Raw genomic sequence first — 17,654 nt, 5'->3', positions numbered from 1 at the left:
CAAGGATGTTAGCAATAGGAATAAGTCACTCTGAACCTGTTAATTCTGCATCGTGGTAGACTATATTTGCATCCTGATGGCAACAAATCAAATTCAGACCATAGGGGGTAGCTAGGATTAGTTGGGATTGATGGGGCTTTCTTCAAAGATCTGGATTTACAGAGGTCATGTAAATATTTTATACCATTGTAGTGCCCTGCAAATAATGTTTTTGTTAAAGTAAGAACAGATTCAATAAAACAAGAATAACACATTATCATAAAAAACATGTGTCAACATGAAAACTATGGCGTTTCCAGAAAAATTACATGAGCAAATGTGCTTTTTTATGCACAGCAGCAGCATAGGCCTCAAAGGGCAGTTTTTTGGGGTTTTTTTGTAAATTGCAGTACCCAAATACCAGTTCAGTGATCTGATTCTTTATCATAACAGGGTAAATGGCCAAATGAGATCTCCTGAAATCTGTGCTCATTAAATGCAACATCAATTTGTTGCTTCTAGATTAAAAAAAATCAGTTAAGTATGGCATGGCATGGCATGGCATGAGACAAAGTACAAATTATAATTGTAATATTACACGTATTATCATTATCATGATTATGATTATGATTACACAAGTATTAGTAAGTGTAATCATACATTACACACGGATTACACAAGTTCTCATGAACAAAAATTTTCCACAAAGTACACTGATTTTAAGCCACTACTGCCTTCCAATACTTCAAAGTTGCTCATCTAGTTACAGTGGCACTTATCATTCAGGTACTATCAATGTGAACAATACAGTAATTCATACAATGGATAAACAGGAAACAGGTTAAATCTAAAACATCTCATGGCTTGTTAATTGTTAATTCAGTAAGTTTGTGTTTCAGCCATCGATCTTTGTGCTGAGGGAAAGCACGACTGTGAACAAGTCTGCATCAGTTCTCCTGGTTCGTTCTCCTGTGACTGCAACAAAGGATACAAACTGAACGATGACAAGAAGACCTGCTCAAGTTAGTCTTGTACACCACGCATGAAAAAAACAAGAAAAAATACACAGACCGTCATGCAAAGATAATCTACACAGAGTCCTCAACAGTACATCACTGTTAAAATGTGTGCTGAAAACTTTTCATATTTTACGCTGCTTGAATTCATGTTATCTTTATTTTTCATTCAGCAGCTTGTAACATTTATTCTGAATGTTACAAGTTGCTGATCTGGATTTCTCTGCTGCTCATTGAATTGAATGTGGTGTTTCACTATGTTCCTCCTTCATCACAGTTAAAGGACATGGAAAAAATGGGTTTCTTTAACTAAAAAAAAAAAAGAAATCTAGAAATATTTATCTAATTTGCTTTATATCCACACTGAAACTGACTAAACTGAAGGTAGTTTTGACAAATTTTATTTAGAGGCCTTTAGTATTAATCTGTTTTATTTTTCTACTAATATAAATACCCATAACAACATATTATATGAAAAAACACATTATGTAAGAGCTCGACATAATGTAAGAAATTTTCATTTGATTATGTAATAACTCTTATATATGTAATGCACAACTTGAATGCAAAGTGTAATTAATTTATGCATATTTTGTAGTAAATTATTACAATTTGCAGTGGTCATTACAAAATACAGCAGTTGGACCTTTTATAATGAAAATATAATATGATGCACTATGCACTAAATGACAAAGAAGGATGTCTCTATATTTTATTTTTTACTGTTATGTAAAATTCAAGTTTATGGTTTGTTAATGGTAAGTTAGACCAGTGTTGTTGCTAACTCTGATCTTAATCTAAATATCCATATAAAAACAGTAATAAGTTCAATTTTTATCATATTCATATGTTATATTCAACCAATCTCAGGGACTTCATGTCAAAAGTTGACTTCCAAAAATTCATTCAAGCTTTTGACTTCCTGGATCGACCCATACAGCTGATAAACATGGTAGAAATGCATCCACTGCCATATGTAATGATTTATCACAGAAGGCACTCCATGTGTTCATTACGTTATTTATTATTACAAAATGTGGGTGTTATTACTTAATGTATTGTAAATGCACTACATGTTGCTGAGTTACTACACAATGCAATGCTTTTACATTATTTAAAGTTTTTAGTCTGTGGTATTAGTTCATTCTGTTCAGGGTCATCCTTTCAGTGAGACAAAAGGAACATAGATGAAATCCACCACATTTCACTGCTGATCGCTCTGCTGCTTATGGCCTCGCTGCTTTCCTCCCCTCAGTGATCGACTACTGTTCGTTTGGGAACCACAGTTGTGATCATGAGTGTGTGAGTGTTCTCAATGGCTATCACTGCCGCTGTAACGAGGGATACAAGCTACTGGAAGATGGCAAGACCTGCCAGCGTAAGTAGAACCAGCATATGCATAAAAAGCACAACTGCATCTCTCAAAGATTCCTGCTAAAACTAAAAACATGAGGATGTGAATTTATTCCTCTGAAACCTGCCTAAACAAGTCTAAGGGAGACTCTAACATGACTTATGAGTGATAATTACAATCCAAACAACTTTATTTTAGGAACATTCATAAACCGACACAGAATAAAGATAAATATTCACAGACATGTTTTCAGCTTTGCCACATGATTGTACAGCTGCTTTCATAAGCAGGAACACAGCAACACCTGTGAGAACAAAGCACTAGATTCTGTTGACAGAAAACAGTCAAATGACGATTTACAACTTCTGCATAACCAAAGACCTGCAGTCACACAAATCTTTACAGCACAGGAAACACACTGTGTAATTGTGTTGCCCTTTTAACCCAAACACCAAAGAATGCGTCATGCACAGAGGAGTATTTTTCAGAGAATCAACTGTGACCACCTGCTGCTTCAGCTATCCTGCAGACATCTGGTTTATGGCTCAAAGACAAGGTCATTTATGGTAAAAGTTATAAACAAACACATTGAGGGCTTAACAATATCATAATTTATCTCTTGGTGATTGAAAAAAAGCTGTTTCATACTATGCTTTATTGTTTTCCTTTCATTCAGTAACAGAATACTTCTGCATTTTTCGTCTTCCGCTTGTTATATGAAAATATAATATCTTTTAAGTCTAAATATATCATTGCATATTAGCCTTTATACTGCTTTAAAAGTGCTGTTTTATGTTTCACAGTACTTCTATTAGGGCTCTGTTTTCTTTTTTATGTGCTACTACACTACAGACACCCTGTATCACTTTTACTTGGTATTTCTGACTCCGTTTTAGCCCTATTACAATAAGCTATACAATAATATTTTTTATTTCTTTAATCTCTTAATGGAAAATTAAGAAGTGGTAAGAAGTAATGTTATAAGAAATAAGTGTTTCCTTGTGAATATTTTACTCACAATTAGGCAGCGAGTTTGCCAAATCTTCATAGAAAATCTGCTCTGCCCTGATATGTATCATTGAGTACGTTCACATGCACACCAATATTCCATTATTATTCTGAACTGGATAGGTGTCATTTAACTGTATATCCTACTTGGATATTCCCAATCAGGCATTTTTCTGGATGAGCATTTTTTATCCATACATGTGGGATATGCCAATTAATCTGGTTTAATGAGAATTCATTGGATATGTATACAGTTCATTTTGGAAAATGAATCTAAGTTGTGTGTTTTACTGCAGGTTGCAAAGCATGGTCCCTGTTTATGGTGAGCTGGAGTGAAGACAAATATCTTTAGAAAAATCCATATTTCTGATCAGGACAAACACACCTACTGTTAAATATTATGAAAGAGGATATCAGCAGATTTATAGATATGAGAAAATATATTTTTTAAAATTTTACTTTTTTTTGATGGAATAAAAGAGGGAAGCTGAATTCACAGTGGAATGTCTGCCACCGGTTTGAAACTTTGTCAAAGCATTATTTTTAATGTGTATGCACGACTGTATGTAAGTAGGAATATCAGAGGAATATTCATTTTCATTGGACATGTAAACAGCTTAATATGACTATTGTCCTTTTTAGAGTTAGGGAAAAACAGAATACTAGTGTGCATGTAAATGTAGTGGTTGTCCTGATATGAAAGGACCTACAACTGAAAATGAGATTTTGCTTGTATTCACATATCATTAACCAGATGAGTGTGAATTTATTGCAACAGCCTCTTGACCTTTTTCACATTCTACTTTTATGAAAATAAAAGAAAACAATCAACTGAAGTGGTTTATGTGAGGTAAACTGATTCTGTACTACACAGGCTTAGCACAGAACAGCCAAATTGGTGGAATAACTGAAACAGCCATGCCTTTAATACGCACAAACACACACAGTAACTTCATACATGTGTGTGTTATTTAGCCATTGACCTGTGTGCTGAGGGGAAGCATGACTGCGAACAAATCTGTGTCAGCGCGCCGGGCGTCTTCACCTGCAACTGCAACGAAGGATACACACTCAATGAGGACAAGAAGACCTGCACACGTTAGTCAGGCTATTGCAGAAACACAAGGGCGGACACATGAGCACAAACACACATTTGAGATAAGATAAGACAATCCTTCATTAGTCCCATAACAGGGAAATATCCAATGTTAGCAGCAAGGGGCATAGTAATAATAATGATAAGAAAGCTTTATAAAAACAGAAATAATAAGAGCAAAACATGAACAGCATTTTCAGTACATCTGGACCATGCTGGGAGTGTTTTACTCTACAACACAAGTGTCAAGCATACGGCCCACAGGCCAAAACCAGCCCGCCAAAGGGTCCAATCTGGATGAATTATTGAAATGCATAAATTACACTGAAGGGGGTGTTGGGGGTGTTGAAATCTTTTTAGTTCATATTCCACATTCAGACCAAATCCATCTAAAGTGAGTCAAACCACTAAAATACTATCATAATAACCTATAAATAATGATAACTACAATTTTTTCTCTTGTTTCAGTGTAAAAAGTAAAATTCCATAAAAATGTTGACATTTACAAACTATTCTTTCACACAAAATGTGAACAACCTGAAATGTCTTAAGAGAAGTAAGGAAAATTTTAACAATATTCTATCTGTTACTAAATGTTTTGTGTATTTGTAGATATACTATGATCTGTAAGTTGTAATGTACATGTGTAAATGATAAACTGAGGCAAAAATATTGTTAAAATTGCACTTACTTTGCTTTAAAATTTCAGGTTCATGTTATTCACATTTTTTAGGACACTTTGTAGATGTAAACAGTTTCATAATGTAATTTGACTTTTTTCACGGTAATTATGTCACTGGTCCGCCCCTCTTGAGATTATATTGGGCTGAATGTGGCCCCTGAACTAAAATGAGTTTGACAGCCCTGTTGTCTAATAATAGCGCATTGTAAGAAAATGTACAGAGTGAAGCCAGTTCTCACTACGGGAATGAGGAGATAATGATGAGATTCTGCTTCTTGTGTTTCATTTTATTTAATAGGCCAATAATCAGCCACAGCACTGTGTTCCTGTGTGTCTAAAATACCTCTAGTTCTTCTAGTTCTACTTCTAGTTTTAAAATCAGGTCCATGAAAAAACATTATTTTTACACACAATCCCGTTACTTTACTTACTATTTTGTATACATTCACATAAAAGTGTTACAACATACATTCATATATACAATCAGAAATAACCCTTGTGTTGTTGTGTGTCATTTAGCCATTGACCTGTGTGCTGAGGGGAAGCACGAATGTGAGCAGATCTGTATCAGTGCGCCTGGGGTCTACACCTGTGACTGCAACAAAGGATTTAAACTGAACGAGGACAAGAAGACCTGCACAAGTCAGTCCCTTTGACATAGATAATCCTCCTCTCATTGCTCTCCCTGGTTTAACCCATAATGACCCAAACATCCACCGCCAACCAAAAACTGATCTAAAAATGACAAACTTTAAAAAGTTTGTCATTTTTTCATGGTCATCAGATATGACTCATCTGGATGTTCAGAGGCTTCGTAGTGAACGTGGCCACACTGTCATCTACTACAACATTGATTCACCCATAAAACCCATGGAGTTTGATAAATGACAGTGGATGGAGACACTTGGTTTTGCCTTCAGGTATTGATATCTTTGTTGAAAAAGTCACTTTTTCAACAGTTTTCTCATTTTTTAAATATAATAACCCTCAAGTTTAATCTGAGCTTGTATGAACATCTGCATGATCAGTGAATTATATATAGGAAAATGGCAGATTTTAACAGAAAAATACAAAATGCTGAGGATAATATTAAAATAAATGTTGATAAGTCACTTAAGAAAGGTTAAATACCACTGCCACTAAAGTAGCACTGGGTTTTTATGGGTTAATTTCCAGAAATAGATTGAGAAGAGGACACAAACACACAAAATATGAATATTATAGAACCTCTACAGGATCAACTGCACAGAGGAAAGAATAAAAGACAGCAGAAATGATAAGAAAAACTGTTTTACTGTATCAAAATATTATTCAAGAAAACCTCCACACAGCTCACCCAAGAGAGTTCAAGATGTACTAAATCCAAATGAAGATCACACTAAATAATGATGTATACCTGTAGAAGCTACTTATTTCTGATTATTTAGTTTTTTTTAATACATCCCATTAGAAACAGCAAAACTAAAGTCAGCCATATATCTGTATTCTAAAATACAGACATTTGGGCCTTTTACAATGAACCACAGCTGTGTAGTAAAGTTTTAACAGTGCTGTCTATTGTAATCCCTCTTGAAAAGTTATATGATAAATTTAACATCAGTCATGATCTAAGATTGTGGGATAGCACAGCCATAACTATAACTTCTCTTGAGCTAAACAGACTTCTGACATTTCGAAAAAAAAATGCATTACTGTCAAGTTCCTTTTAGATTTGGGGGGGGTGATGTACAATGAAGTTTATTATGTGTATTTGCAGACATGGACTTGTGTAATACAGTGGAGCATGGCTGTGAGCACCAGTGTGTGAGCACTCCTGGATCTTATTACTGCATCTGCCCTGAGGGTCAGCTGCTGCAGGAGGACGGCAAGAGCTGTGGCAGTGAGTCCACCCTCTGATACATCACATATATGTTATTAAACATGAGACAAATGACCATTAAGGCAGCACAGGAGAAAGTCAAATTAAACTCTGATGTTCATACACTATGCTTTTTTTTTTTTTTTTTTTTCTTTCTTTTTTGTTCATACACTATGCTATATGTACAATAATCGCAGCAATAACAGGTTCATAAGCTTTACTATGGAGAAACTCCTGTGTCCTGTGGGACCAACAGAAATGGCCAAAAAAGAAAGTCACCACCACCACTAAGCAAATAAGTTAATTGGATAATTACTGCATGGGTGATTATGTTGCAGCTGGCAACAGGTAATTCAACCCTAACTGATGCAGTGAGTAACTTCTCATTTTTTTATGAGAACTATATCAGAAGACACATCCTGTGGTCGTGGAAAATATTGTCATCTGTTTCAGAAGGGTCAAATTATTGACATGCATGCATCATTGTTTGACCCTCAATATGGCGACTGGGGTCCAAGGGGGTGGTGACATCAAGTGAATACCATCTATACAAGAAATGTGAGAGTCTCAGTGAGCAAAAAATTGCACCCAAGCACAGGAGTAAACGTCACTTTCCAAAAAGAACCAAGACATTCTTCAGAAATACAAGCTCAATCAGTAATACTACTGTAGTAAGTTACAATGACTGAATAGCTCAGTGGGTAACATTACTGATGATCATGTGGTAGACTGGGGTTCAAACCCTGGCAGGAGCATTAACAACAATGCCATTTAATCCATAGTTTATCTTTTATATTTTAATGTCATGTCATGTCATTACCTTGGCCCCTGGTCTAAATGCATTGTCCATACTATCAGTGGAAAAAATACTTGTCAGGGACATGTCTGACTTTAACAGACCCATGGAAAAATTTGCATGTTTGAAGGATAGATGAGTGAAACATATAAAAAATACAAAGAAATACATATAAAAAATAAATGACTGAAAACACATATAATGTATTTTGATTTTGATTTAAGTTAATATTTTAAAAATAGTGGTGCATGTGCTTTGGCATATCTTAGTAGTGATATGTGATTATAGTGCATCTGACAACTGACTTGGATACTGCACCCCACCAAAAAATAATTTCACTAGCCGCCACTGATATTCATGTATGTCAGAAGTGTATTTAGGATTAGTACTTTTTCTTACAGTACTAACATTCCATCAGTGCAGAAGAGTTTCAAGGTTTCCAAGTTACTTAATTTGTCAGACCAAAGCATGCACAAATATTCATTAAATATTCAGTCTTAATGTACTTGACCTGTTTTTAATTCATCTCCCATACTGAAACATGTCATTATAGGTTATATGACCAACGACAGTCAAATTCTTTGTCACATGCTGAAGTGTTCTCTTTGCTTCAGCTTGTAAGTCTGCCAACATCGACCTGGTTCTTCTGATCGATGGCTCCAAGAGTGTCCGCCCTCAGAACTTTGAACTTGTCAAAAAGTTTGTCAACCAGGTGGGTCATGGTTTTATACACATTTGAATTATTTTTAGAAGTCATGCTGTTACTGAACACATAAATATACATATGAGTTTTTTTTTTATAGATTACAGAACTTTTGATAGTCAATAAATAGAATCAGGAATCCTTTTTAGTTCATTGGCCACTAGGCCATGAGCTATTGTGAAGGCATTGTGTCCAGAGTCGTATTCATCGTTGTCATTATCGTTAGCAGTTTCTTCAGACATCTTCTCTGATGAAATTACTAGTCAGATGCTTTTCAGATTTTATAAGTAGCTTCCTTGGGACAAAGTCTACAAAGTTTGCTCACAGTTTTGAGATATTTGGATTCTTGAATTTTTAAAATATTAAAAATGTGCTTTTACTCATAATGGTCCATATTTTAAAATATAAAATGGAAATGGTTAAACATAGCAGTATAGTTACTACTGAGTACTGATGGGAAGTCATATACAGACTTTCATTTGGTCTCATTACCTTTGATCTTGAGTAACTTTGAAGGGTCAAACTCAAGGTCACTAATGTCTAGATTTCAACAATTCTCTTCCCCGAAGCTATTGGTCAGATTCATTTAAATTTTTTATGTAGCTTCCTTGGAACAATGTTTTCAAAGCTTGCTCAGAGTTTTTAGCTATCTTTCGGTCATTTTTAAGTCATATAAGTCATATGTGGATTTGTTGAGTTATCCTCTAGTGAAAGTACTACCCACTTCTATTGGAAGATTGATCTCCTGCATCAAGACCACAGGACTCTAACATAGCAGCAGAACTTGACAACTTCACAAATTCAAGTTGTTATTGATTCTTGAGCTACAGGACATTGGTCCTATTTTTCAGAAATGTCAGTGAAGCATACCTGTGTTGCACCTTTCTAAGTATTCTATCCCTGTTGTGTTTCAGGTTGTGGACTCTCTGGATGTGTCTGCTCACGGCACCAGAGTGGGTCTGGTTCAGTATTCCAGCCGGGTCCGAACCGAGTTCCCTCTCAACATGTACCACACTGCTGATGAGATCAAAGCAGCAGTCATGAAGGTAAAGATTACAGTTCCTTTTACTTTAGCATTCAGCTACAGCAGAGGTAGACAGAAAAGATAGGGGACACGGAGGAGATGATCTGCAGCCAATGGCTCAGGCCAGAAGGAGCCAAGACCAGTTTGTGGTCTAGCAGGGGAGCCACTGGGATGTTGAAAGTGGACTGTTTCAGTCAGCTTGTTTCATGTGCACATTAGTTTCAACTTTGGAACCCCTTACAAAAAAGAAGTACTGTATACTTCGATGTTTTTTATTGAACTTAAGCAAACCTTTTAAGTTAAACTCAATTTGTCAAGTTTGCTTTCTGTAGTAAATACACTAATATCACTGTACTATTTCAGTTGTTATTCTGTCATACCAAAGGAATCTGTCAATCACAACTATAACCCACTTACACTTTGTGTTTGGCATGAGTAAGTAGTTATACCTTAACAATATTTTTCTAGTACATACTGTACAAACTGATGTTCTAAGTGTGTTTTTATAGTGTTTTTAACATGTATATTTGGTTTGTTTGTTTGTTTGTTTATTTATTTATTTATTCAAGTGAGTGTGTGCATGCACGCGTGAGTGAATGTGTGTGTGTGTAAATATATGTATATATACATTTTGTATTATTGATAATTTCTGTTCTGCTACCTTTTATTATAGTACGGAGCAATGTAATGCACAACCATTTTCCCTGAGATTAATGAAGCATTCTGATTCTGATGTTTATCTCAATCAAATATTAAATTCAAGTATAGACTAAATACTTTATGTATACAGTATACGCCAAGCAAGTATTAGTGTTACATATAGAGTAGACTGAGTAAGTAGCATGAGTAAGTAGTTATACCTTAACAATATTTTTCTAGTACATACTGTACAAACTGATGTTCTAAGTGTGTTTTTATAGTGTTTTTAACATGTATATTTGGTTTGTTTGTTTGTTTGTTTGTTTATTTATTTATTTATTCAAGTGAGTGTGTGCATGCACGCGTGAGTGCATGTGTGTGTGTGTAAATATATGTATATATACATTTTGTATTATTGATAATTTCTGTTCTGCTACCTTTTATTATAGTACGGAGCAATGTAATGCACAACCATTTTCCCTGAGATTAATGAAGCATTCTGATTCTGATGTTTATCTCAATCAAATATTAAATTCAAGTATAGACTAAATACTTTATGTATACAGTATACGCCAAGCAAGTATCAGTGTTACATATAGAGTAGACTGAAAGCAGGTTCTTACCTTTAATGTAAAAAGAAAAGTATATTAAAAGCACACTTGAATAGACTTCTTTTTGTTAAAGGATACTAGACTATGAACAAATATCACAAAATCTCTAAAAGAAACCAATACATTTTAACAATAATATACTAAGTAGTCCTGTGTTCCCTTGTAAAACTTAACCCATGACGACCCAGTGTGACTTTTGTGACAGTTTCCAAATGAATTTTTCTTTCTATTTAACCTTTCTCAAGTGATTTATGAACATTCATTATAATATTATCCTTTGTATTTTGCATTTTTCAATAAAAATCTGGCATTTTCCTATATCTAATTCACTGATCATGTAGAATTGCAGTTTGAAGTTGAAGGCTATTATGTTTAAAAGAAAAACAGAGAAAACTGAAGAAAATTTGACTTTTTCAGCAAAGACATGTAAATACAAGCGTGGCCAACCTTTGTCATTTTGTCAAACTCCTTGAGTTTTGCTGATGAATCAATGTTGTAGAAGATGACCGTGTTTCTATGGAGCCTTTGAATGTCCAAATGGGTCAAATGTGATGACCATGAAAAAAATGATAAACTGTATTTTACACCAATTATTTACATGTATTGATAGGATTAATGGATCAACAGGTATTAAATATTTAGATCAGTAGGTGCTTTGGTTGGTGGTGGATGTTTGGGTCATTGTGGGTTAAAGTTTCAAACTGGAGTTTCACCAGACCACAGGACTGTAAGGTTTGTTAGGGCCATGTTAAGAGACTGTATTTGTAAATAATGCTAAAAGACATCCATGGACACATTATGGGATCAGAGCCAAAGCCCAGTTTGGGCCAGTAGTTCCTTGTGGCCCTCACCAGCCCTTCACCTGGTGTTCCGTTCCTTGTATAGGTAGAGTACATGGAGAAGGGCACTATGACAGGCCTGGCCCTCAAGCACATGGTGGAAAACAGCTTCTCAGAGGCCGAGGGAGCCCGCCCACTCAGCCGTAACATTCCCCGCATTGGACTGGTCTTCACAGACGGACGTTCTCAGGATGATATCACAGAGTTTGCCAAGAAGGCCAAAGAGGCTGGTAAGGGTCTAAACACATCCACAGCCCATGTGATAGGTGGTTCAGGATTTATCTGAATGCAGTGACGGTATGACGTTGGTTGTAATGTGCAATGTGTATCTAGGTATCACTATGTATGCCGTGGGAGTGGGAAAAGCCGTGGAGGATGAACTTCGTGAGATTGCATCAGAGCCTGTGGAGAAACATTTCTACTACACCACTGACTTCAGTGCCATCAGCACCATTGCCGAGAACCTCAAACTGAATGTTTGCCCAGGTACAGAATGATATTCCACCAGAGGGCAGTATTTACCAGACAAATACAGATATAACATGCACTTTACAGATTCAGGATCCACAGATAAAACATAAAACTACTGACATTTCACCAGAGGCTCTTTTTTCTGCAGTATCACCATAGTTTAGAGATTCCAAAAATGCTAATATTTATAGCCTTTCTTTAGCATATATTCATTGTGTTCTGCATAATTCTGTATGGACATTTTAAAGTTTGGGGTCATTTGTATAGGGACAAATATACAGCATACAGTACATACATAATGACACTTGTATTCTATTTACTCTATTTCCATTTTTATTTTCATCAAATATTGTTATAGCTATTACTTATTTAATTCACTGAAAGGTTTTTTTATTTATAGTTTTTTTTTAATCTCTTCTATGTGACTTCTGAATCAAGTTGTTTTTTTGTTTTTTTTTCACTTTTTTATTAACATGTTTTGTATTGCTCTGCTTGTTAAAATGATCTGTGGGTTTACAAAGCACTTAAGTGACAATGGTTAATTTCAAAATTAATTAAAAATTCTACTCATAAGTTGTGTAAAATGTATTATAACAGTATAACATACTGTATAACTCTATAAGAGTTCCAAATGACTGAGGTCAGGTGTTGTGCAAGCCACTACACTGATAAATGGCTCCATCTACTGTGACGTGCAACATGACAGTTGATTGAAAAACAAATGAACAAATGTGAAAACATTTAAATCAACATAAAATGACATTCAGAATATTAAGTTTGAAGTTAGGTACTTACACTGTTTTTTTTATTTTATTTTTTATTTCAAGTAACACTGAGGTTGATTAATTTATGTTGTGTAATTTTTAGTGTTTAAACAATAGCATTGAACTGTACTTTGTAAGTGTGTGCTTTTAACAAAAACAATCATTACTATAAATCAAATTTGATGACATGACAATTTCACAAGACTCACATGTTAGAGTGAGGGTTTTTATCTGACTTTATTCTGAATAAATATACTGATTTTTTTCTTTGTGAATGCTCATTCTGCCCCCCAGAGGAGAGTCAGGGGGAGATCGAGGTGAAGGACCCCTGTGCCTGTGAGAGTCTGGTGGAATTCCAACAGGCCACCATGAGCAGCCTGGAGCAGCTCACACAGAAACATATCCTTAAGACATCATCCCAGTATTTACAGTCAAAAAAGCTTCTCTTTCAGGATGGACACAGTGTATTTGAGTTTGTGGTTAGAATTGGAGAAGTTAAGCATGCACACCGAGCCCTGGTTCAAACAACAACATACACAATAGGCAATGCACAACAGGGTTAATTCACTTCAAACAACCACATTTCACAAAATGTCCCCGTGTGACAGGAGTAATAAGATAATCAAATAATGATATTGGCCCTGGTAAACACCATACAAATTTTCAGCTACATCTTCATTGGTTTTTGGGATATTTGGCATTAAAAATGTGGTTTAATGTAAATTTTACTCTGAAAATAAGTAGTACAGGGAGAGATGCTAAGGTCAGGTTGGTTTTGAACCCAGATGGATGAGATTTTCAGGAGCTGTTCTAAAGTACAAAATGTTTTTAACCCTAATGGAAGATACATAGTTGGTTAGTTATAGCTTGCTTAAAACAAAAACAAACATACAAAAAAAGAAAAAACAAAAAAACCTTTCTGAACAGTTTTATCCCAGTGTCAGATTGTATTTTGGTTTTTACATTTCATGTTATAACACTATTGTGGTGACTAAGAATTTTAATAATAAAAATTAAAAAATTAAAATGAAGTCGATAACTTTATCCAAGCTATATTTATTCAAGTTTCAAATAAACCATCTTTGCTATGTTTGCTAAATATAAAGTGAGTGTCAGTCTCAAATTATGAGTTTAGGACCCTTCAACTTCATTGACAAATTTAAAACATATATTGAACAGAACTGACATCTTATAAAGAGTTCAAAATGCATCTAAAAAAAATTGGTACATTAATAATTGGACCTGTTTTAGTTGTGTCTCTGCTGTATTTTTTAATATGTCTTGTATGTTTAATAAGTGCAATGTGTATTTTAACAATTTTGTTACTTCATATTTACGATGTATAATTGTAAATTTTTGTACTGCAACACTTGTCTTGTATTCCTCTGTGCTCGGTATGTAAAATTTATATATTTTTTTATGATTCTGTCTTCATAACCTTGCACTACTTTTTAGGGTGACAATTTTATATCTGTCCAGGAACTACGGATGAAAACCAACCATTGGGCTAACTTACAGCAATGTGAATTAAAGTATAATGTCCCTGTTAAATAAACCAATAAAATAGAAATACAATAAAAGAAGGAATCAAAAGTAATACCTAAATAATTTGTTCAGAAACTCCATTATGTTGTCCATTATTTATTTCTTTTTTTTTTTTTTTTCATTTTCGTGTGAGGATAGATAAAAAGGGAATGTGCAGTGCTACACAGAGGTTTGTTAAACAAATCAGAAGACACTAGCTTATGAATTTGTTATTCTGAAGAATATTATAAACTTTGTCATAAACATATAATGAATAGAATGTTTGTTTTTTTTTTCTTTTGTGAAGGGATAATATTACATGTTGTGTGATTTGCATAACTCTGTGCCATCAATGCCCTTTTCCTTAATTCACCATCCACTGGCTGGGATGACGGCTCGTCTGGAGCAGCTGGAGAACCAACTGCTCTCCAGGAAGTGATCCCATGATCCCAGTGAGTTAACAGGACATCACACAGGAAGAATAACAGAATAAGGAAGAGATAAGGAAAAGGGCACATCCTGGCTCAATCTTTCAAAGGGGAAATCAGAATGTCTAGTGATCAGTGGACAATCGCTAAGTGTCTTTTCCCAAAGACTTTGTGGCCTTCAGTAGGTCTGTGTCTCCTCACCTTCACAGGAGAATGAATCGTATCTGTGAGCTTGTGACATAGCTTGTTTTTGTTTCTGTTAGAGTTGTAAATTACAGTTTTGTACACTTTTTCCTCCACTTTTCTTAGCATTATTCTGCACAGCAGCTGTTACAAAATCTCAAACTATTACAATTAGATGATTATTATAATACCAGTCCTGCAGATTTAATGCTAAATTTCATAAGATGTACATGTGCTGATACATTAACAAACTTAAGTACTGGATCAGAAGATGTGTAGCATTTCATATTTACATCCATATAACATACTTTATAGCACTTCATCTGTGCATTCACACACACGCTGGTAAACTTTGTAAACTAGATGTACTCAATGTCCTGTAGATATTAGATTGAACAAGATGTTATTCAGTGAAAATATGTTGGGTGGCTGTTTTCATTACAGTATCTTTCATACTCAAACACAATGAGTAGTTTTTCTTAGTGCCATATTTATACTTGATCTGTTTTGTATTTTTTGCTAACTATGATGTATTTATAGGAGATTTTTTTTACCATCAGTAGTTTAGAAAATAACAGTGAGTTGCAGTAGAGGAGAGAAGGTAGTAAAGTATGAGGTGTTATTACCACTCCCAATATCAAAATTGTTCTTAAATTCTGAAAAAAAAAAAAAAAAAAACTCTGATTGGGTTTTCTGTGGTGAGGTCTGGTGAACAGGAACCACATTTGGATTTGTTTACTTAAAAGGGACATTACAGCTGTGCTCTGCTGAAAGACAAAATGTGATGACCATGTTAAGAGAGGGATCAGAGATTATTCATTTATACACAAGGCCATAATTATCCACTCAAAGTTAGTCTTAACTCTGCACTTTGTCAACATTTCAGCTCTCCAAGCACTCCTATGGTGAGATTTTACTGTACATGGTCAGAGTATTGACTCTTTATAAAGATAAACGATATAACAGCTCCTGAAAAGTGGAGCCAAAATATATAAATTGTGTTTTGGTGGCTGATGACGGAAATTCCAGTCCATTAAACTACAAACTCAAAACACACATGTAACCATTATGTAAAGGGTAATTTCCTTTAACATTACTGCACAGACTTGCAAAATGCTTCAAACAAGCAACATGGCAGCTCCTGTGTAATATAGAGAGCCGAAGACCTGCCCCCTCCGCTGTGTCACACAGGACCTAACTGCAGAAAAAATGTGAACGGTGATGGCGAGAGATAAATGATTTTTTGATCTCATTTGAGTTTTGCCTCATATTTATGCATATAATGTTTGTCAAATTAAAAGATAATTGTACAAGTCAAAAAAATTGCAGATTTCAGTACACATAGTAAAGGAACTTAAAATTTAGCATAACACAGCTCAGTGGACTGTGTCTCTCACATGGTTTTTCACCAACACAAAAATGACCACTATTATGTACATCATTCTGAAAGAGCGAGGGGAAAACGTATTAAAAGAGGTGAAAATATCCAAATCTGGTCATTTTGATGTTACAGAGACATCTACTCTTAACAGATCGCAGACAGAGACAGATATGATGACGTCATCTCCACAAGATTCAGGTGTGTACACTTACATAGTTAAATATTTTCACTGTCTGATGCTTCAGTAGTTTTACCAAGAACTGTGACTTTCTTGACTTGTAAAATTAGCTTTTAATATGACAAATATCATATGTGCAAATGATGGCGTCATTCAGGATCAATAAATTATGCATTTCCCACCACTGACTGTGATACAATAGTTGATATATGATATTCCATAGGTACAAGCAGAAACGGTAGGGCATGGGAACTGTGTTGTGGATTCACTTTTACTAGGAGGAGGTGTTGTCATACCACCCATCTTTTTATTCAGTCAGAGGTGAAACAGTATCAGAAATAAGTAATAAAACACCATTTTATAATCTGGTGCTAAGTAACAATTAATGAGCGCAAACATGTTCTCAGTAGTGTGAATTTTTGGCTGTTAATGTTTAATCCAAGCTGCTGAGGTTGAAAGTGAATCAATGGCCTTTACACATCTGGTGATGTCTGACTAATGGAGGCTGAGATGCTCCACGTGGCACTGTATGTACATGAAATGGCTGCCTCAACTATAATAGATTGGCTCACTTATCTAGTTTTGTATAAAGAAAAAAAAACACCACAAATTTATAACCCTTTATATATGGATTCCTGTATGTTTCTTTTTTTGGTATATTTTCTAATAACTTTACCTTTTTGTATTTCTCTGTATTACAACACAGAAGGCAATAAAAGAATGAACTTTTCATGTTTGAATGATGTTGTGTTTTTTGGAAAGACGTGAACACTTTTTTCCATCAAACGGTGCTTAATTTATGCCTGGAATCATTTTTCTTTTCTTTTTTTTCCAGTCAATCACATTGAAAATGAGCTATTATCATTTTGTAAAATTCATTGTTTTTTTTTATTTTTGATAAGTTTATTTTTTATTCCTCTGCACCAACAATAGCCACGGATGGAGGCATGCATGTTATTAGTTCCACTGTCCAACCAGTTTTTATGAACACAAAATTTCAGTAAAAACCCAAATGTTCACTTAGGCTCAAATATGAACTTACTAGTTTTTGGAGGCAGATTCTATGTTGCTATCACTGCACAAAACTGGTTTTAGGTTGTATTGTAAGAATTCACACACA

General features: G+C 34.8%; 1 protein-coding gene across 4 annotated transcripts in view; it reads left to right on the top strand.

The window, feature by feature from the left end:
• matn4 (matrilin 4) overlaps positions 1–17,264 on the top strand; it is a 46,742-nt gene extending 29,478 nt beyond the window's left edge. The window contains exons 7-17 of one of the 4 annotated variants that reach the window (XM_030135199.1): positions 879–1,001; positions 2,251–2,373; positions 4,333–4,455; positions 5,655–5,777; positions 6,892–7,014; positions 8,404–8,501; positions 9,407–9,538; positions 11,652–11,835; positions 11,939–12,091; positions 13,135–13,239; positions 14,745–17,264. In XM_030135199.1, the coding sequence (XP_029991059.1) occupies positions 879–1,001; positions 2,251–2,373; positions 4,333–4,455; positions 5,655–5,777; positions 6,892–7,014; positions 8,404–8,501; positions 9,407–9,538; positions 11,652–11,835; positions 11,939–12,091; positions 13,135–13,239; positions 14,745–14,803 (1,346 nt within the window). In that variant the 3' untranslated portion in view covers positions 14,804–17,264. The remainder of the gene's footprint in view (positions 1–878; positions 1,002–2,250; positions 2,374–4,332; positions 4,456–5,654; positions 5,778–6,891; positions 7,015–8,403; positions 8,502–9,406; positions 9,539–11,651; positions 11,836–11,938; positions 12,092–13,134; positions 13,240–14,744) is intronic. The other 3 variants (XM_030135201.1, XM_030135200.1, XM_030135202.1) reach the window with 3 other exon arrangements.
• Positions 17,265–17,654: the final 390 nt, after the last annotated feature.

This window comes from Sphaeramia orbicularis, chromosome 5, assembly GCF_902148855.1.
Source record: "Sphaeramia orbicularis chromosome 5, fSphaOr1.1, whole genome shotgun sequence".
Taxonomy (NCBI): Eukaryota; Metazoa; Chordata; class Actinopteri; order Kurtiformes; family Apogonidae; genus Sphaeramia; species Sphaeramia orbicularis.
This window is presented reverse-complemented; position numbering and strand designations above follow the sequence as displayed.